Here is a 21,333-nt window from a genome sequence, read left to right on the forward strand (position 1 = left end):
CCTGGGGTCAGCACGCCACCTGATCTGTTTCACTGACAACTGATGGAAAAGTGCACATCCTCCCTTTGCTCAGGCAATAATGTTTTGAAAGGAAGCGTGTGCTAGGATTTCAAAGCGTGTTTATTGGAGAATTTCCTATCCCTACATCGTATGTGAGTACGTAACATTTACAGTGGGAACCAATCACATAATTTATAAATGGGAACGAAGGAGAGATACTTAGTTTATCAATGCCAAGTGAAATTTCTGAATGATAGAGCTCCCCACCCCCACACTTTGCAATCAAATGCAGTTCTCCCAATTTTCTTGATTGGTATTAAGTACAGGTCTGCCTTGAATCCTGGAGCTGCAGTGGCATTTGCCAGCTTCTTACAATTCTTGGGCTTGAAGGGCAGCAAAATGTGCCACCTCAAAATAGGCAGCTTTGACATCAAGATTATTTTGAACTGAAGACGATGAAGAAGCAGATACAAGAAAAGCCTCCCATGTTTGACAGAAGCAGGACCTAAGTTTGTAAAGGGTTTCCCTCTCCTCTGTGTACCAGGAAGGGCAGAAGTTATCACAGGAGACACTTCTAGACCCCTGTCAGCCCCGAGACAGCACAGGAGCAGTCTACGGAACAAACCTGCTGAGACCAGCCCTCATCCACCATTAGTCTTTCCGTTAGCCCTCCCGAGGTTTAATGCCCCAGAAGCTCAAAGCCCATTTCCTTTGCCTTCTCTACATTTTTTCCTTCTTTTGTGCTGTCTAAGCCCAGCTCCTACCACCCTCCTCCGAGCTACTCATCTCTGACTTCTCTCGTCTGTTCATGGGGTGCACATGTTAATAAATTCCTATTTGTTTTTCTCTTGTCAATCTTTTTTTCTGTGTCATTTATAGGACTCTAGGCGGGCAACACCTGAGGGTGGAAGCAGCTTAATGGAAAAAGAAAAGAACCATGACTTTTTACCACCATACAGCCTAAAAACAAAACGCTAAAATAATCCACATGCCGACAACAAAGTCTTAAAAAACTTAAATGACCTGAATGTAACCTTTCATTGTTTCTTTTTAAAACATTATGGCTTAGTGGGGCTTGGGTGGCTCAGTTGGTTGAGTGTCCCACTTTGGCTTGGGTCATGATCTCGAGGTTTGTGAGTTTGAACCCTGCATCAGGCTCACTGCTGTCAGTGCAGAGCCCACTCCAGATCCTGTTCCTCCCCCCCAAGTCTCTCCCTGCTTGCACTTTCTTTCTCAAAAATAAAGAAACATGTAAAGAAAAAAACTTATGGTGTAAATAAGTGTATCTGGGTTTTGATAAGCAAATGGGTAGTCACATGCTCTGGCAGCCATTTTCTTGCTGCTTAATTTGACATTAAGTTTCCCTGGTTGATATTTGCAGATAGTATTCTTGAACTCTGCAAATGTAATCAACTCTTGGTGACTAACTGGAAGGAGCTGAAGAATGTTGCTGTCAAGAAGGTAAGAGCATTTCTTCCTTACCCCAGAATGAATTCCAGATGGATGAAATAGTTAAATACACCAAAGTGAAATTGTAGCAACACTAGGAGAATACATGGGTGCATTTCTCTGATAATCTTTGAGGAAGGAGACCTTTGCAAGCATGACATGAAATTGAGAAATCCCAACTGAAAGAATGACAGAGAAGAGCATATAGAATTAGAACAACATTGCTGTTCAGAATACCCTCAGAGATAGGAAAAGACAACAAACTGAAAAGATTTGCAACACAACCTAGAGAAAGGTCTGATTTCTTTTTTTTTTAATTTTGTAAATGTTTATTTTTGAGAGAGAGAGAGAGAGAGAGAGAGAGCGAGCGCGCGCGCACAAGGTGGGGAGGGTCAGTGAGAAAGAGGGAGACATAGAATCTGAAAGCAGGCTCCAGGCTGTCAGCACAGAACCCAACACAGGGTTCGAACCCATGAGCTGTGAGGTCATGATCTTACTCGAAGTTGGGTGTTCAATGGACTGAGTCACCCAGTTGCCCCTGATTTCTTTTTCATACAGATAATTTTTACAAACTAAAAATTAGATGAGGAATGAACCAAGATACCAACAATGAATAGGAACCAACAATTAATGGTAAAAGAGACACAAATGGGGAACAATAAACAAAATGTTTAATTTTAGTCAGAAAATTCAAAGTAAAAGAGCACTGAGTGACCCTTTCTTACCTATAAAACTCACAGTTAGGCAGTGTGATAATGCTCTCTGTGGTCAAGGGAAGTACAAAACATACTCTCAGAGCCCATCAGTGACGTGTAATTTTGGAATGCTCTTTGGGAGAGCAGTTGTTTGAAGCATGGTTTTAAATGTCTTTGTTCCTAGACCCAGAAACTCCATTTTAAGGAGTTTAGCTTGCAATTATGCACACAGAAGTGCACAAAGCTGCAAGGGTGTTCATCGCAGTGTTGTTTGTTAAAATAAAAGCTGGAAGTAACCTGAAGGACCACCCAGAAGGGAGTGTTCCGGAAATTACAGTGTGTCTGTTCCTTGGAGCACTTGTGTTATGGCTCTTGGGCAGCAGGGGGTGGACTTGGGGATGCTGACGTGGAGCGAGATCTCTGCGGATTTTGTTACAGTGAAAACAAGCAAGGTGGGAACCTAGTGTGGAGGATGTCCCAATACATTTAAGGCAAAACTCAAATACATGTATATTTACACATACATATGAATATATGCCTATGTACGAATAAAATATTTATGTCCGGATATAAAAGAAAATTTTAATAAGACTGAGTCTAGGACTCAAGATTGGGGCAAGGCAGAGTGTTAAGGAAGGGGAGGCTCACTTCTTGTATACTGTTGTGTGCTATCTGAATTATTATTTTTTACATCATTCATTCCTTTGATAAGAATTTGAGAAGAAGATGGGTGATTTCTTTATTTGTTCCTTCTTCCTGCGTGCCTCTCACTCTGTAGGGAACCTCAAGGAGAAACCAAATTCTTGACTGCCCTAGGCTGAGCCGTTGCACCTGACAAGGAGCTTTTCCTCCAGGTTTGGAAGCAGCAGCAGCAGCAAGGCAGGACCAGCACACGTCATTGTCATGGTTCGGTGCGGGTCCTCATTGTGGCTTCACTCAGCGGAAATAGATAACACCTCTCTGGGTCATGTTGCTGAAGCCATTTGGAAAATGCATCTGTGATCTTTGTCCTTTTAGTATTGATTTTTAATTCCAGCTCTTGTTGATCGTTAGGAAATACCTAATGGCCTTCTCTTTTCTTTCCTAATAGCCCTTGAGGTCATTCAGTCACATTTTTTAGGCTTCCGCCAGCTCTCCTCGACCACTTAGTCCTTTAACCTTAATGTGCAATTTCCAGGGGTCTTCTAAGTGTCTTTTTCATAGAATTTCAACAAGCTACCCTACTCCTGCCTGGCCCATCCACTGGCTGGGCTGGGCTGGGCTGGTTAGTGGATGGATGTGAACTCACAAACCTTCTCACCAAGCCGGTCCTGCATCTGGAGTATCAAGGATTTCAGGATTTGTCTTCTGATTGTGCTCAGGGCTGCCAGCTGGTGGGTGTATATAAGAAGGGGCCTCACATAACATGAGGGTGCTCCATTCTCCCTTGTGAATGGATTGTCACCAGCCCCTCGGAACAGTGGGTTCTGTTTCAGGGAGAATGGCTGAAGGTGACCCCCTGGAAACTGAGTCTGGGCACAGACATTACCAGGTAGCCAGTGAAGGATAGCAGAATATGCACCCCAAAAATGACTTGTAGGAGTTCAGGACAGGTCACCCCAAAATATGCCCTTTTGGTATAGTGATTATTTTGAGCTGTGGGTCCTCGAAAAATGGCAAACGAGGGGGGAGGGTTTCTGTGAATGCCCCTTATCTGCCCTCCAAAAGGAACTCGATTGCTCTCAGTCTCCTCCGTGGGACCCTCACAGCCAGGGAAGGTGGACTCACCATAGGAGAAGAGCCCCAGCCCCCCGACAGACTGTCACAGATTGTCACACCTCCCATCTCTTCTTCTATGGGCCCATTCATCTTACCTAAAAATCATTTGCTCTTCTCTGAGAGGTGCATATCCTCCTCCCCTTTCCCTATCAAGACTGTATTTAATTTAATTCTGAATTCTAAGGCACCTCAGAGCTACTCCTTTTCCCCTGGGTGCCTCCCTCATCTGCATCAGATAGACATGCTGCTGTATTTCTGTTTTCCTCTTGTTACTCTTTCTTTTATCCAAGGTTCTCAGTTGTGAACTCAGAGGGTGGAGGACAAATTGGTTTCCTCCCCTACACAGGTCTGTCTGTCTCCTTGGCTAGGGCTGGGTATCCTTCATCACGTGGCCCTTCCTCAGTCCCTGGGGCCCACCCTCCCCTTATACTGGACCACAGAAGTTATTCCATGGTGGGGGCTCAGTGAATTAGTTGTCAGAGATTGACTTTTATTGATCAGAATGTCATGAAGATTATTTTAAGTGAAAAATACCTGAAAAGACCAGCAGCTAAACTTCTCTTATTAAAAAAAAAAAACTTTGTAGGAGCATATTCCCAAAATATAGTGCCACAAATCCTGTGGGTTGTCGGGGCGGTGGGGGGGGAGGGTAATAGCTAAAAAGGAGACTGTCTGCTTGCACCTTGATGAGAACATCACAGATTCTCATGCTTTCCATCTTTCCTCTGAAAACTCATTTGTTTCTGAGAAGTTCTCTTTTTCCTTAGAAACTCTTTTCTCTCCTCCTTTTTCTTCTGCCAAGGTGGTATATAAATGCCTGTCTTAACTGTTCAAGGAGGCATTTCTTCTCTGCACTTCTCTATGTCTTTGAAAAACTCTGTCTTTCCTCCAGTTAATCTGTCTTCTGTCAGTGAATTCACAGTACAACCTAAGATGGTGGGGGAGACGTTTTACTCCCAACACAGGACCCCCCAAATTTCCAGGAACAGTTATTTATAAAGTGTTGACTTTCCATGGGGGCAGTGCCAAAGTTACAATATTCAGTAAGAAAACCAGGATTCCAAATTGTTGATGTCAAGACTTTGTCACCATTGCACAAAACAAATCTATGCATAGGAAAGAAGAGTGGATCTCCAGATCTGGTACCAGGTCATCAAACAAAGACTTAGGAATGACCCTGTGGAGGAGTGGGTAGAGGGAGGTTAGAGAGGATGCTGGGATGGAGCAGAAGGTCCAGAAGCGGAAATGTGTATCTGGGAGTTGGTGTGTGGTGGAGGCAGCATCGCAGATAAGTGGGGGAAAGTTGGATTCCTGAAGAGATGATGCTGGGGAACCAGCTCCCTAGAAGGAGAAAGGCAAAAATGCCATGCAAACTCACCCTCTATACAAAAGCAAACTTCATTTGGACTAAAGACTTAAAAGTGAATGGTGCATTCCTGAAGGTCATAGAAGAAAAAAGAGATGTAATGTCAGAGAATATTTTTGTGACCTTGGTTGGGGAAGAGTTTTTTTTAATAAGACCAAATACACAAGTCATTTCAAAAATAAGGGTTTCTCTTCAAAAAAGAGTGCCATAGACAGATTTAATAGCCGAGTGATAGACGGGGAGGAGATATTTGCAGTGTCTGAAATAGACACGGGGCTGGTATTTAGAACAGATGAGGAACTCCTGAAAGAAAATTTAAAAATACTCCAAACAGAAATCCTATTAAAAAGTGGGTGAGGGAATGATGGGAAGAGGCAGTTCATGGAGAGGAGAATTGCAAATGGCTCACCAATATGTGAAGAAAGGTTCAACCTCATTAGCTATTAGAGAAATGCAAATTACGATAACTACATTTCTTATACTGGCAAGTGTGAGAGGGCGGGATAATACCTAGAGCTGGCAGTACGTGGCGAACCACAGCCCCCAAGGGCGCGCCTTCTGGGGAGCAGTCGGCTGTGCTGAGTGACGTTAACCATGGGTATTCCTTCCTGGGCCTGTCCTGTGCACGCTTACATGGGACTGCACGCAGCTACTGGGGTGTGTTTTGCAGCATCATTTGTGGTGACAAAGAGAGCCGTGTAGGTGTCCCTGGCTGTGGGAATGAGGAAGTGGCAGGCTACAAATGTGTGGTATGCAGTACTGGGCAGCAGACAGGAGCGGTGCTCTAGGTTTACCTAGAGCAACATGGATAGACAGCCAGAAAAAACATGGTGCCGAGGGAAGAAGTAAGAAGGGTCATCATTGTGCGCCGTAATCCATTTTATGTAACTTATAAACACTCAACAGAATATTCTTCCATAGCCTCCACTGAAATATAAGCTCCAAGAAGGCAGAGTAATTATAGGGTTTTGAAGGTCTCTAAGTGTTCCTAATCTCTAGGACTCTGCATATGGTATATGCCAAAGAGTTCTTGAGCAAACAACACATATATACGTATGTATGTTCATAATTAATATAAATGCAGTATTAAATACATTGAAGTGGGTGGTTTCTTGGGAGAAGTGGGAGAGAATGGGAATGACGACAAAGTTTATATGGGAAACAAAAAAAACGATGATAATGTTTCCTCATCTGACTCATAGTTCTATTCACATCTTTTGTGCCTGGGTGTAGGGGGAGCACTAGGAGAAAACATACCAAGATATGAATTATTCTTAGATGGTGGGAATTAACACTGACCTTTTTGTTCCCACTGATTTTCTAAAAATTCTGTAATCAGTGTGTTTTATTTTCATGATTCCCAAACCCAGTACTTGAAAATGTCTTTGAGAGGGGCAGTGCCCCAATACCAAGTGTCCCCACTTCCCTCCAATACTACACATGCACACTTTTACAGAATTCTAGTATCTCTCTTTCTCTGCTTGTGTCTTGGTGAGTAGAAAGCATCAGCAATCTCTCCCTTTACTTTCAGACTAACCTCCTAGTTTTAGTACTGTTTGGCTTTCTGAAATAACTGACCTCTGGCCTTCTATCCTGCCCTGTTCTGAGGGTTTGTTTTGGTTCCTTTTCTCAGCCTTCCTCAGTTTATCCCAGCCTGGTGCTCTAGCCCACTGTATTGGGTTGAGTAGTGTCTCCCCCATATCAACACCGTCCCTGAAACTTCAGAATGGTACTTATTTGGGGATAGGTGTTGCAAGTCTAATTAGATAAGATAAAGTTCTACTGGGGTACAGTGGGCCCTTAATCCCAAATGACTAGTCCTTATATGCGTGTTCTCACAAGAACAGGGTAAGAGCTAGAAACACGCAGAAGATCACTATGTGACAACAGAGCAGAGACTCACGTGAAGTGTCAACAAGGCAAGGATCTCCAAGGAAGGATCTTGCCCTTGAGCTTTCAGAGCAAACATGGCCCTGCTAACAATTAGATTTTGGACTTTGTGAGGGAATCAGTTCTGTGTTTTCAGTCCTCATGTTCGTGGTACTCAGTTAAAGCAGTGGTAAGGCTCATCTATCGTCCTGTACTCTACTGGGTGTTCATAAGGGATTGTCAGTGCCCAGAAAAGCCTTGCCTACCCCTGGGATCCTCCTGCTCTGGTTTTCTCAACATCCTAAAACTTGGAGAAAGAAGAGGGAGAGATCTACCTCATACCTTTATTTATGCTAATACTAGTTCCAGTTGAAAACACTGTGAGATAAGATTTAGCCATTTTCCTCGAATGAAATGTTTACATGGTCACTGCAGCCAACAGAGAAAGATATCCGCAAAATCTCGAAGATGTACTGGAAAGATTAAAATCCCGCAGAAGTCTTTCTGTTCTGGGGATATCACTTCTGACCCCACTTTCCAATTCCTCTACTCTAGCAGTCCACAGGTTGGCCTGGGTCACAGTCTTCTCCACCTCCAGGGGCCAGGGTGGAAGGTTGGAATCCTCAATGCCCTCCTGCCCTGCTGCTACTCCGGGGGCTTCTGCCTCGGGGGAGAGGAGAAGGAGCCTGCTCTGCCTCCTCTCTCTGTGTCTCCGCATGTGAGAGCTCCCTACCGGGAAGCATGGAGAGTGCCCAGGGACAGAAGAGGCAGGGTCCCTGCAGCTCACAGACAAGCAAGCTGTCCTGGAAACAGCCAGGAGATGGTCACCGTTTCTGACTCCGACTGTGCTGAGCCCCCTTCAGGTTGAGATGTGTTGGTTCTTTTTTTTTTTTTTTTTGTAATACTTATATTAGTTTTAGAGAAAGACAGAGCACAAGTGGGGAGATAGAGGGGGACACAGAATCCAAAGCAGCCTCCAGGCTCTGAGCTGTCAGCACAGAGCCCGACATGTGTACTTGTGAACTGCGAGATCATGACCTGAGCTGAAGTCAGATGCTTAACTGACTGAGCCACCCAGGCAACCCGAGATGTGTTGGTTCTTTTGCATTCATCTGCCACTCATCCCCTTACTGGGAGGGTCCCCTCCCTTCCAATAAAAGTTGTCCAAGTCCTCTAAGCCTTGACGCCTTCAGTCCATTTTCTACAGCATGCACGGTGGATGTTTCCAAAGTACACATATGAGTCACTCACTCATTTCCTGAAACCTTCTGGTGGTTCTTCATTTACCCGAAAATGAAGCCCTGCTTACTAGGTGGTAAGGCCATGGCTGAGCTGGTGTTCTTCGGTACCTCAGTCACCTGCTACCTCTCCCTTTTCCTCCCTATAATGCGGAACGACTTACAGTTCTCTACTTGGGCCTCTTTCCCCTGTCTGTGCCGAACTCTTGTGCAATTTTTATGCCTAGCGCCATCTTTCCCATCCCCTGCTGGCTGTGTAGGTCTCCCAAACCCTCAGGTTTCATTTAAACATTGTCTCCTCTGAGAAGTCTTTAAACACACACCATCAGCTGTCCCACTAAGTCAAGTTTTAAAACGTCCCTTTTACTGCTTAACACTCAGCATGATCTGTAAAGCCCTGTTGATCTGTATGACTGTATGAAGGATGCCTGTCTCCTCCCCTGGAGAGCAGGAACTTTATCTTCTTCGTCATCACGCCAGCGCCCAGCCTAGAGCCCGCTCATGCTACAGGCTTAGTAAGCGTTTGTGGCAGGGGTCCCGGATTCACCCAGTCGTGGTATTCTCTGGGCCTACGGACTGCCCTCCCATCCCTGCCTCCTGAACATGTCTTCCACGCTTAATCCGGAAGTCTGCTACTAGTAAATACATGCGTGTGTGTCGATAGGGTGTGCAGCATACTTGATTAATAATGTCCTGTGATGATTAATTCATATAGCATTGTAACTTTTTACAGCGAAAACGCCTTCATTTCCATTTGATTTAATTTATGCTGCTACTCATCGACTAATATTCTCTAGAACTGTCTCCATTTTCTCCCTATCTCTGATACTTCACACTGATAGTTACACTTGTAGAGGAAATGACTTTTTTTTCTCCATTTTTGTGTATGTGTAGTGATGAATCTTTTCCACGGAGATGTTTTTTCAAAAAATAATCTCTGTCTGTATTTGGCAGGGGCTCTGCCTGCCTGTTTCCTTCCTCCCCCTCCCCTGCTGCTCTGTCTTTCCTGCCCATACCATTTCTTTCCACAACAATATTTTAGCAGCACTCCAGGCTTATGCACTGTCAGTGGTCTGCATTTTTCCAGCTGAAAATATTCTGTTAGCCTGTTTTTAAACCATGGAGTTCACACATAGTAGTAGTTCTCATTCTAGAAAGATCTTCACGGGTTGGGGGAAGGAAGTTTCACAGAAATTGAAAGACCCTCTGAGTAGACAAGGTGCTGAACCTTAAGTTATGTCTTTTGGGATCAAAGTGTGCTGGAAATCCAGTGGGCTCATCTCCACTGAGCTCTGGGTGGTGGGAATTATGTATGTATTCTGGGTTGGTCAGGTTCCCTGCAGAGTTTTATATTCTTCATTTACTTTAATCCTCCTATCAGCACCCTGGGAGGTCAGTGTCATTAATTCACTCACCACTCATTTATTTATTTACAGAGATTAGGGTAAGAGCCAGTGTTCAGGTGGGGAAAACAGGCATTCCATTTTGGACACATTATAGTTCGAATCTGCCAGTTTTCCAAGTTAGAAAAGGAATTTACAATAGATGCCCGAGATTGTACCCAAGATTGCAGCTGGTGCCGGGCCTGGGAGCCGGGTCGGTCTGGTTACCGAGCCAGGCTCCTGGGTCTCCATTCCACAGCCTTGAGAGAATGAGCATGGTGCGCTGGGTGCTCACCAGCCTTTTCCCCTGCTCTTGTCTTCATCAAGCAGAGTGGCTCCTTTATCCCACCTAAATTCCTGTCACCTGTACACTGTCCCTGTATTTTAGAGGCTGATACTCTTGGCATAAACCCTAGGATAGGACAACCACATAACTTTAGGCATTCGTTGTGACCCAATGAAAAATTGTCATGAAAGGATACATTAATTAGCTCACTTCCTGTGATGACTCATTAACTAATGCCCTGGCGAAGGTGCTCCTCCAGATGCTGAGGTAGGAAAATCAAAAAGGAGCTAGCATGGGCAGAAGTCACGTCTGACCCTTCTCCTGAGATCAGCCAGTCCCTGGGTCTTGCTCTCAGAGGTGGAAGCTGATGATTCTGGCCCCAGTGTGGACCTGTTGACTGGCGTGTACGCTCTGTCCTCACCAGAGCTGCCTGTGCTCTGCCAGGGGCATCGTGTGACAGCTCCTCACCTGATACCTCTGGTCCTTCTCTTCTCTGCTTACATGCTCTATCACCAGGTGCTCAAGCAGAGGACTTGGGTGACACAGTCGGATCCCTGAGAGTACTGGGGATTGATACATAGTGAGTGCTTTGAGTGGCTTTCTGCCAGATTCTCTTAAAAAGAAACAAAACAAAACACCACCACCACCACCACCTTGCTTTTAAGACCTGCAGCCTTCACAGCTTAAAAAATATTTTCCTGAAGGAAAAGGAAACAATTTTCAAGTAATTTCCTGCATGTTAAATAGGCATTTGTTTATACTACCAGCCTGGCTTTCAAACTTCAAGGAAGCCTATTTTCCCAGGGTGTTGGCCTATAAAATTTAAAAATCTAAAAATATTTAAAGCATGAGACACAGGTGCAAAATGCAGATTCCACTGGCTGCTGGGGGCAGCACACTTATACAGCCTTTCAGTACTGCCTCGGGCCGTGGGTGGGCCTTCACTCAAGCCCTCTGACTTCTTGGCTCCCTGGCTGCATGTGTGTGGCCTGACTTCATATGTGCTTTGAACCCTCCCTACCACAATACAAAGACACTCCTCCTTCCCTCCTCTTTCTCATCTTCCATTTTTATCAGTTTGCAAGCAGATTACAAACTGGCATCTCAACACCTTTACCTTCCACAATGGGACCTCACTAGAGATCATAGCAGGTGGCAAATTGGTCTGATTTACCATTATTTGCATTTTTAATTTGTGGTATTTTAGGCCCAGAGAGTTTTTTTATGGGTCTTAAAATGGCAACACAAACATTGATACATAATTCATCGTCTATTTTTCATAATACCTGTGGTTAACAACCCATTGACATCAACACTTTAAAGTGAAGCAAGATGAAGCTACAGCTTGAGCTTTCTGCCCACCCCCCCACTTTTCTCCTCCCTGGTCTATAAGAATAAATTGCTGATGGAAGCACAATCAGCAGCCTCCATACTGATGTGTCAACACGAAAAGCCTGCTTAGCTTTGTTATTATTCAGAATGACCAAGTCTTAAGTAACTAAGGTAAAGAAAGTGTTTGTTTGGGCTTTCCTAGTCCTCTGACTTGGGAACATGGGGTACTTTTAAATTTAAGCAAAAGGTGAAAGACCAAGAGGGATACCTCCAATCCTCACCCTGTTTTCTCTTTCTTTCCAAATCCTTAAATCTCTCTCCACAGTTTTCCCTTGTTGTCCGTTGCTTCCCTGCCCCTCCCTGCTTCCAGTAGGCACTGCTATTGGCATACCTCTGAGATGGCAGAAAGATCAGCACCCCTAATCCTTTTGAAACATCAGCTTATAGATAAGCCACATGCATAGACAGGATGCCCTGGAGTTTGGGAAGATACCAGCGAAATAAAGAGGATCCTCAGCAGATTTATCAGAAGGATGATCAGTGAGGAAAACCAAACAGACTAATTCGAGAGAAATGTGAAGACTTTTTGTTGTGTTCTTGGTGGCAGAGACTGTAACTCAGTGGGGATAGAGAAATTCTTAATTTTTTCCATGCTATTCCAACTGCCTTTACGTAGAAAGAGCCTGTTCCATCAGGATAAAACACCTCTGAATAGCCCATCCCATGCCAGTCTTTCCTTTTTCTGTCTCCTGCTATATAGATAAACCAGTTAATCAGAATGTCATTAGGACATTCTGCCCTCTAGGAGTTTGGTGGCTCCTGGCACCGTATAATGCAGCATATGATTGGTTTTGTGTTTTTTCATGTGTGTTGGTTTGATTCCCTTAACCACCTTGTACCCTTCCGTAGAGCTTTCCCATTCATTGTGTCTATTTAAATTGCTCTATTAGATTCATAGATGTTGGAAGAGTTTAAATCACAGATAAAAGTAATCACATGCTTCATTCGTTGAAATGATTATCCTTTGAGGATTTCCTTCATTCCTTTCATCAAGTATTTCTTGAATGTTTACTAGATTACTGAGTACCATTCATGGCACTAAGAAGGTCTCACTGAATTTTCTTGTCTTTTTAGATCCCAAAAGATTAGAGATGTATGAGAAAATCCTTGAGGAGATGCGTAATTCCACAGCAAAAATAATGGCTTGCTAGCAGGCATCTGATTCTAGCCCCAATTTACTGGAGACCTTGACACTGGCTGTACTTCTTGCTAATGACCAGACTCTATTCTGGTGATAAATTACAATGACTTCAAAAACAATAGACCGGGCAACTGAATTGAGGTTTCCACGTATGAGTCTAGTCAGGAGGAGCCATTCTCAGAGTGAGTGTCTTAGAGGATCTGGAGGATGACATAGGACACCTCCAGTTAGAACCCGAGATCTTTTTGTACAGCTGATGATTCGGGTCATCAGCATGACACGTGGCTACAGTCAGCTGTGCATCTTCCCTTTAAAGCAGGACAGACTCCTAAGGAGTGCATTTTAGAACCACACTTGCTCTTTATTCTTTTATTACAAATTGACTTGTCTTTTGCTAAGCAGCTCTCTTCTCTGAGAAGATTTATAATGTCAGGAATGCACATACAAGGAAAGTTGAATAAGTAATAAAGTTCTAAAAGAACGCTTGTGTTAATTTATAATGCACCATTTGTCGACAATGTGCAAGACATTATTTCAAACAAAGGTAACTAGGGGGCTGTTAATAGCCAGCAAATGTATTTATGCTAAGTCTTATTCTGAGCAAGTCACTGCATTGTGGAACGGATTTGTCATCATGTTAGTAGTGTTCTTAATTGTCTCTAATTTTCATAATTTACTTTTTAAATCAAAATATCCTGCTTTCCACAAACTTACAGTTTTAGATATTATACATACTGAAATATGCTAGACTTTTGGTCTTGGTAAAGGAAACAAATGCTCAGATGGAATTCCAAATGTTAGTCTAGCATCATCGTATTTAGTAAGGCTGGCAGGCTTCCCAATTCCAGATAAGTAGAGAATTGTGCAATTAGCCATATAACCTGATCCAAATTTTTTTTTTCCTTGAATTATTTTTTTTTTCCCCTTGGCCAATTAATTGGGCTGGCCATTTCTTTTACATGGCCTCTGAAGATTCGATCTGAAGCTGAGGGAATAAGCAAAATCCCACCAAGCTTCCGTGGGACATCATTGGTCTTATTACTGGTAGGTGGAGTTTATTGTTCAGAAATAAGGAAAGAACAGGAAGAGCTACGTTCTTGGGAGCTTCCTTGGGTAATCTCTTCATCTCCATCCACTAGTTTTTTTTTAGACGAGGCTATGCACAATGCAGGAATAGGGAACTTCCTCTACTTCAGTAGATCAGTCCAAGATAGGGGGAACAGACGGAGTAAAATTAATTATACGATTCCTCATCTATTCACAGTTTGCGGTACCCTGCAGTGTTTTGTGAGCCTGGCTCTTCTGTCTGTCGCTGTGGGTGATCATTCCTTCAGAGAGGCCTCCACAGTCTCATGCACACACAACTGAATTGTCCCTGTCTTTAGTCCCAGGGTCTCATACTCCAGGTCCTCTAATTCATCTCATCTACCAGTGAAGTACATTTCCAGAATTCAGCCTCCATTTTAGCCCCCAATGACAAGTTTCAGTGGCTCTCCATGTCCTCCGGGATAGCATTGAAAGTGCTGAGCCTGCCACACACAGCCCTCTGAGATCCGCTCCCAGCTCATCTCTGCAGCATGCCCTCCTGCGTGCCCCTCCAGAAATTCATTATTTTGCTCACATGAAACTTCTCAGAAGTCCTCTGCCTGTTCTGGGCCATTCTGGATCTCACCTTCACTTGCCTCCTCCAAATGCTTTCCTGCCTCTTCCCACTGATCTGTTCCTCTTGCTCAGCAAGGCCTGACCCCATTCTGTTTCCTCCTTTGAGGAACAATGTATGGTCCATGGGGCTTCCCTTGCTGTGAATTGGTACCTAATTGTGTCCCTCCAGGGCAGCTCTTGCAGTGATGTCTTATTTGGACAATGCACTTTTCTCCTGCAGGTTAACCCCTTTTCCCAGCTCCATTGTCAGCCTTGCACGTGACACCTTTTGTATGCTCCATGGCATCATAGGCTCTGATCGAATGGCAGGATGAGAGATTATGAGTCTAGTTGTAGTTCCTACTCTTCCAGGCACACCTTCTGCAGCCAAGAATTCCTTTATCATTCAGACAACAAGCCCAATGCATGAACAATTTCCAGAAAGGCTAAGGGCTGGCTCTGGGTTCTGAATGCCTGGATTAGGACAGTGGTCGTGCTACTTACTAGCTATATAGGATCTCTCTACCTGTGCCCTCACATAAAATGGGGATGATAATGGTATCCAAATTAACAGTTGTTGAAGGGACTAAACAACATCATATAGGTAAGGCAGTTAATGCTTGGCACACAGTAAGTGACCACAAAATATTCTCTCCTTAAGTATTATTAAATACTGTTGAAGAATTAGGTCCCAGTCTCCTCTTTAACGGACAGTGTCATTGACAGAGCTATTGAACAGTGGATTTTGGAGATGGGTCTACATTCCCTGGGCTTGCTTGGTAGTGTAGGTGTTCTCAGGGGGTGGGGGTTGGGGGCAGCATGATAGGGTTTTGCTCTGGGCCCATCCACTGAGGTGACAAGCTCAATATTACAGGGCCGGTTTCATTTTCATGTCAGCCCTTTGACAGAACAATAGTAATAGCTTGCTAAATTGAGAAGGGCTGCAGGCAAACCTTTCTGGCACTGGATGTGAAACCGAACATAGGATCAATGCAGTCCAGGACGGACAAGACAAAACCTTTCAGGTGACGCAATCAAGAAGTCCAAGACCTGGAGTAGGAAACATGCACAGGTATCCTAGACCCTTGAGAGCTCCCTGGGGGCAGATCAAAGAGGCATTTACATGACAACCACAATCTCATCCTACTGGTGTACTGCTTGCTTTTGTTGAGTAGATTTGTGCTTAGGTCAACCTGTTCTTTACATTTATGTGTTTCAAATACCCTACCTAAGGGGCTGCTTTTCCTTCAGGCCTACATCTGACCAGGTCGAGGAAATCCCCTTCCACCCATGTGCCAACAGGATCCTAAGGCCCTCACCCTGGCTGACATCAGAAGACAACCCATTTGGCTACTGGACACACCTGGACGAGCCCTCGGGCAATCTGTCTGCAGAGTGGTGAGTGGGAGAGTTACCTTGAATTCAGTCTCAATGTTGGCTAGCCTGGCCAATTCGTTGCTCAGCTCCAGCGCGGTGAGCACGGGGTCTTCGCTAGACAGAGACAAGTAGGCAGCACTCGCCAGCCCCTTGTAGGCATTCATGCGGGAGCGCGAGTGGCTGAAGGAGTCCTTTCGCTGCTTCTCAGTGCACTCGTTGCACTTGCAGAAGTAGTCGTGCGGCCGCTCGATGCGGGCGCCCTTGAGCAGGAGGATGTGCACGATCTCATACTCCTGGCAGTGCGCCGCCAGGATGATAGGCGTGATGTCGTGCGAGAAGCGAGTGCCGTCCTCGTCATAGGCGTAGAAGTCGTCGTCCCGCAGCTCCTGCTCCAGCGGGCTGAGCGTCAGGCGCTGGCCCTGCGCGAAGGCCGGGTGGTTGAGGATGGCCTCCACGATGCGCACGTAGCCCTTGCTGATGGCGAGCAGCAGCGCGTCCCCCACCCGCGCCAGGTTCTCCTTCTTGAGCAGCAGCTCTGTGACCTCCAGGTGCTCGTTACCCACGGCCAGCTGTAGCGCATTTTGCCCCATGTAGTCCACGCAGTTGAAGTTGAGGGTCTTGGACTCCTCCAGCATTTTCCTGACCACGGGGATGTTGCCATACTCGGCCGAGTCCAGGAAGCGCTCCTCCTCTGGCGTTAGGCTGGTGCCCTTCTCATTGAACATGTAGGCGGGACCCCGGATGGCCTGGCGGCGGCCCTTCTCCCTCAGTGTTGTGTGCCGGCGCTGCATGTTTTTGAAGGTGTTGCTCCCCAGCCTGTGGGGGAACAAGGCAGAGATACTTGGTTATCCTCCCTGGGGCCTGCGGGATCCCCAGGGGCAAAGCAAACAAAAATTGTTGAGATAAAAAAGAAATCTCATGATCGGGATCTTATGAGAAATCATTTTCCTCTTCACTGAAATTAGGACAGATTGGCTAGCCTGAACTCTTCCTGTGCATACAGAGGAATAGTGATGTAGTTGTCTAGCATCTGTGCCCCTTGGATGGAGGAATGATGGCAAACTGAAATGTGGGTTTAGGTTGGTGTGTAATGAGAGCGAGAGGGGAAGGGTGTGGGATAGTGTTGTGGTGCACACAGGCCACAGTCTGTGAAATTTTTTCCATTTGTGCAAAGTTTAGTACCATACTTAACTTCTCTGGGCTTTAGTACCTTGCTTCTCTGTGATTTTACCCATATAATGTGAATAACTTTTCATAGGGTCCACAAGAGGATTAAACAAGGTAACATGTTTTAGGAAATAGTCATCGTTGGTTTTATTCTGTACCCTCCTGCCTATTGGCATGCACAGGTCACCAAGGGCTCTGCTGTAGAGATGGCCACTGTGGATACTGCTGCCTTTACTTCAGGTGCATTGTCCCCATTGAGCTCCCTCACTGTGACAAAACTGCAGCCATATGCAAGCATGGCCGCATGCCTCTGTTTCTGCATTCAGTGTGTGCCTACACCATTTGGGGTCTGGGCTTTCTTTCTGGTCCCCATACAGCCTAAGCAGATAGTAAAGGACAAGCTGTGGCAGGGAGTAGGCCTAGACTCATTGCCACTTACTGGTGGTCTCTGAAGTGGCTCCCCTGAGGAGATTCAGCTGTATCTTCTTAAATCGAAACCTGGATTTTTGTACTGATGGAAGAACAGGTTGTTTACATGGCGAGTTTATTCCTAATTTGCTCTTTGCTAGTGTGGCACAGTGTAGAGGTTAATGCTAATACTACTAGTAATATATATATATATATATATATATATACATATATATATATATATATATATATATATATTAAGTACCAATTATGTGCTAAGAAGCATGCTAAGAACTTAATAACCTCACATATATTACTTGTATAATTCTTGCATTGATCCTATGAGGTAGATGCTATTATTGGCCTCATTTCAGGCGATGATGCTGACATAGGTAGGGCTGAGAGACAGGCTTGAATGTCAGAGGACTGAGAGTAGGAGCCCTGGCATCACCTTTGGCCAACCTTGTGATTTTGAGCAAGTTACCTAACCTTTAATTTGCCAGGGAATTAAAAGGGCAGACTAGAGGTGCCTGGGTGGCTCAGTCGGTTTAGCATCCGACTTCAGCTCAGGTCATGATCTCACAGTTTGTGAGTTCAAGCCCCACATTGGGCTTTGTGCTGACAGCTCAGAGCTTGGAGCCTGCTTTGGATTCTGTTTCTTCTCTCTCTGCCCCTCCCCCATTCAAGCTCTGTATCTGTCTCTCTCTGTCAAAAATAAATAAACATTTAAAAAATTTGAAAAAAAAATAAAAAGGGCACACTAGAAAGCGTAATAGCTATAGGGTAATTTGAGCTTGAGTCACATACCCCATCTTCAGTTAGCATTGGGACTTTGAATGGATCCCTGGCTCAGCATCTTTAACTGTAACACAGGATCTGGCCCATATGCTCTCTGACTGTCCATGAATGTGAATATCTGATTCTCCAATTGCCCTTTTCTTATTTCTTATTCTTTTTTTCTCTAGTCTACTCCCCCATTCACATTATTCAAATGATACTAGAACAACATACATTTCAATAAGATGATATCTATTATAAAGATTAAGTACTTAGGGGTTTATTTTGAACTATTTTCCATGTTCCCATTACTCTTTTTGTTAGGGGTCATATCTTCATGCATTAAGAGTACTCAGTATTGGGGCGCCTGGGTGGCTCATTCATTTGAGCATCCGACTTCAGCTCAGGTCATGATCTCACGGTTTGTGGGTTCAAGCCCTGCATCAGGCTCTGTGCTGATTGCTCAGAGCCTGGAGCCTGCTTTGGATTCTGTGTATCCCTCTCTCTGCCCCTCCCCCACTCACAATCTCTCTCAAGAATAAATAAAAAATATTTTAAAAATATTAAAATAATAGAATACCCAGTATTTAAACCATTTATAAAAATAAAAAGTAAAAGTTACAGAGGAAGGCTTTTAAATTAAAGCTAGTGCACATTAAAAAAATGTGCCACTCAATGTGGGGAAATAGGTTCTACTTACATAAATATATTAAGAAGAACCTTAAGGTAGAATGCTGCCACCACAGGGTGAAAGCACCCGAGGTTAGGTAGCAAGATAACATAATGGGATCATGAGTAACTTGTTATATTGCCTGTAGGAAATTCCTTTCTATCTGCCATTGGTATATACTTCTATCACAGAGTCCACTTGCCCCACAGACTGTTTGCTTTTTACACACATAAGTTAATGGTTACTATCTGATTGTTTTCTCCATGTTCATGTGTATAAGATATTGTTTTCTTCATGTTCACCACGTGGGTAATACCTTGTGAGCTCAGTACATAGGGAGAAGAAATCCCGTTTGGGGCTCTTGTCTCCTCCTGGACATTAGCCTTTCTTGTGTTCAATTTGGCATTTGCTCTCTTGCTGGACAAGAGAGAACTCCAGACTCATAGTCTGTGACAACTCAGTCTTGTAATTTTTACATTTTGGGGCTCTATTTAGTTTTCTGCTAATTTTACCTTTTGACCTGCTCTAACTGTTTTGGTTTTAGCTCCTTCCTGGGGCCCTATGTGGTATAAAGCAAAGACTTGGAGGTCAGAGCTTATGCTCTATTCTTGCCTAGGGCTGAGTCATACAGTTTTTGGGAGAAACTGCTAAACTATTCAGTGGAGTAGCTTTTTCATCTGCAAAAAGTAAAAGAAATAATTATGGGTAACTCCTTCAAAAGGTAACTGTGGGTGATAAATTCTAATAGAGAGCTCTGCACTCCTTTAGGAAGACATCTGAACTGCCATCCACTTTTCTAAAGTGCATTTTGATAGAAGATTGCTGGGAAAAGGTTCTCAGGATTCCAGTTCATGATCTCCTCTGAGCCTATTTCTCTCAACAATGCCATCATTCCAGAGAGAGAGGCTGCTTATTGAGGCCAAAGCAGACTGTAGATAGGTAGTCCAGTAGAGACCTTTATAGGAGAGAGAGACTTACAAATAGGGTGCAGGCTCTATTATTACAGATTTTTCAGAGGGAGAATAAGTGACTGAGTTGAAAGCTAAGCAGTCACCTTATTTGTATCTCCAAAGAGCCTTATTTCAGAGGATATCGTGAAGTCAGTTTCAAGGTCTGTCTTCTGGGTTCACATACTCAGGTGGGAATTGAGCCCACAAAAGACTGATAATCTTTTTTAAAGGCCATTTATTTATTTTGGAAGAAAGAGAGCAGGAGCAGGGGAGGGGCAAAGACAAAGAAGAAGAGAATCTACAACAGGCTCTGTGGTGTCAGCACACACAGCCTGATGTGAGGCTCGGTCCCATGAACCGTGAGATCAGTATCTGAGCTCATGTCAAGAGTCGGATGCTTAACTGACTGAGCCACCCAGGTGCCCTTAGATTAATAATATTTCTGACAGAATTGCTCTGTCTGCCCTATGATGAGACTCATACTCCTTTCAGGAGCACCTGTCTGGATTTAGACATTATAGCTCAACGTGAGAAAAGGCAGTTTCCACCCAGAAGCCTCTGAGTGGTGTGTCAGTGATGAGGCAGCTGTCTTAGAAGGAACCAGGGCTTGAGCTTGGTTCCATGTCACTTTTCCATTAGAGGTCTGCTCAAGATGGAGAATAGGTCAGACCCCAAGGTCATGGGTACACAACAAATACCCAGCAGTAAGCCATGGAGAGATTAATTCAAAGGAAATATAATAATTATTGAACCAAGTCAGAGCAGAGAAACATTTTACAAGAAACATGCAAGTACCCAATCTAAATTCAGAGTCTGTATGAATATCATAGACACTGCAGGTTAAAAACTTAAAGGATGTTAAAATATCACTTGAAAGTTTCCCTCATTAGACAAACAAACATGAAAACAAGGTATTAGCGTCCCTATTTTTTAGGTGAAGCAAAAGACTAAACCTTGGGACAAATAACTTCACAAGAGTAGAACATCAGATAAATCTTAATGTTTCTATAAACATCTTCTTTTATCATGAACAAATCTTGATGTTTCTATAAACATCTTTTATCCATGAACAAATATACATATGTGTGTGGCCAGTATTTGTCAGAATGTCAAATATCTTCACCATTAGACATGTGTTTTTCTGAATGACCTTGAAAGCAGACACCCAGATGTAGTAAGAAATAAACAAGCCTCTCTTTCTCAGCTTTTAAAACCTCAGGTTTGAGACACATTTGGGTGCTCACAGAATTGTCAATTCTGCTATTTTCCTAGGAGAATTTGCCATTAAGAAAACCTTACGGGCCTTCAAGTCATATATGCATATAAACGTATAATGGGGGCATCCTTCCCAGGGAGATGGCTTCTAACATATAGGGTGTCACAGCAGACCCTAGAGCCACATGAACTGGGTCAGATACTGGTGGGGGCCTGTTTGTTTGTTTGTTTTTTACTTCAGTGGAGGCTTTTTATTAGTGCAGACTCCCTCTTCCCTTTGATCATGCTTTTTAAACATATATTTCATTTCTTCAACTTTGTTAAGGTATGATTGGCAAAACTGAGAAATATTTCAAGTATGTATTATGGTGACTTGCTGTAAGTATACCACATGGAAGGAATCCCACCATCTAGTTAATTACCACATTCATCACCCCACATGTATCTATTTGGTGAGAATATTAATTTCTCTCTTAGAGGATTTTGTTTATGTAATGCAGTGTTATCACCCATTACAGTCACTATATTGTACCCTAGATCTTCATCTTGCAG

General features: G+C 43.9%; 1 protein-coding gene across 1 annotated transcript in view; it reads right to left on the reverse strand.

Annotated features, from left to right (window-relative positions):
- The window catches only part of TRPC7 (transient receptor potential cation channel subfamily C member 7), a 136,139-nt gene that overhangs the window by 109,760 nt on the left and 5,046 nt on the right, over positions 1 to 21,333 (reverse strand). Inside the window, exon 2 of the mRNA XM_029941960.1 lies at positions 15,633 to 16,379. Within this exon, the coding sequence (XP_029797820.1) occupies positions 15,633 to 16,379 (747 nt within the window). The remainder of the gene's footprint in view (positions 1 to 15,632; positions 16,380 to 21,333) is intronic.

The sequence above is a fragment of the Suricata suricatta genome, chromosome 6 (assembly GCF_006229205.1).
Source record: "Suricata suricatta isolate VVHF042 chromosome 6, meerkat_22Aug2017_6uvM2_HiC, whole genome shotgun sequence".
In the NCBI taxonomy this organism is placed as follows: Eukaryota; Metazoa; Chordata; class Mammalia; order Carnivora; family Herpestidae; genus Suricata; species Suricata suricatta.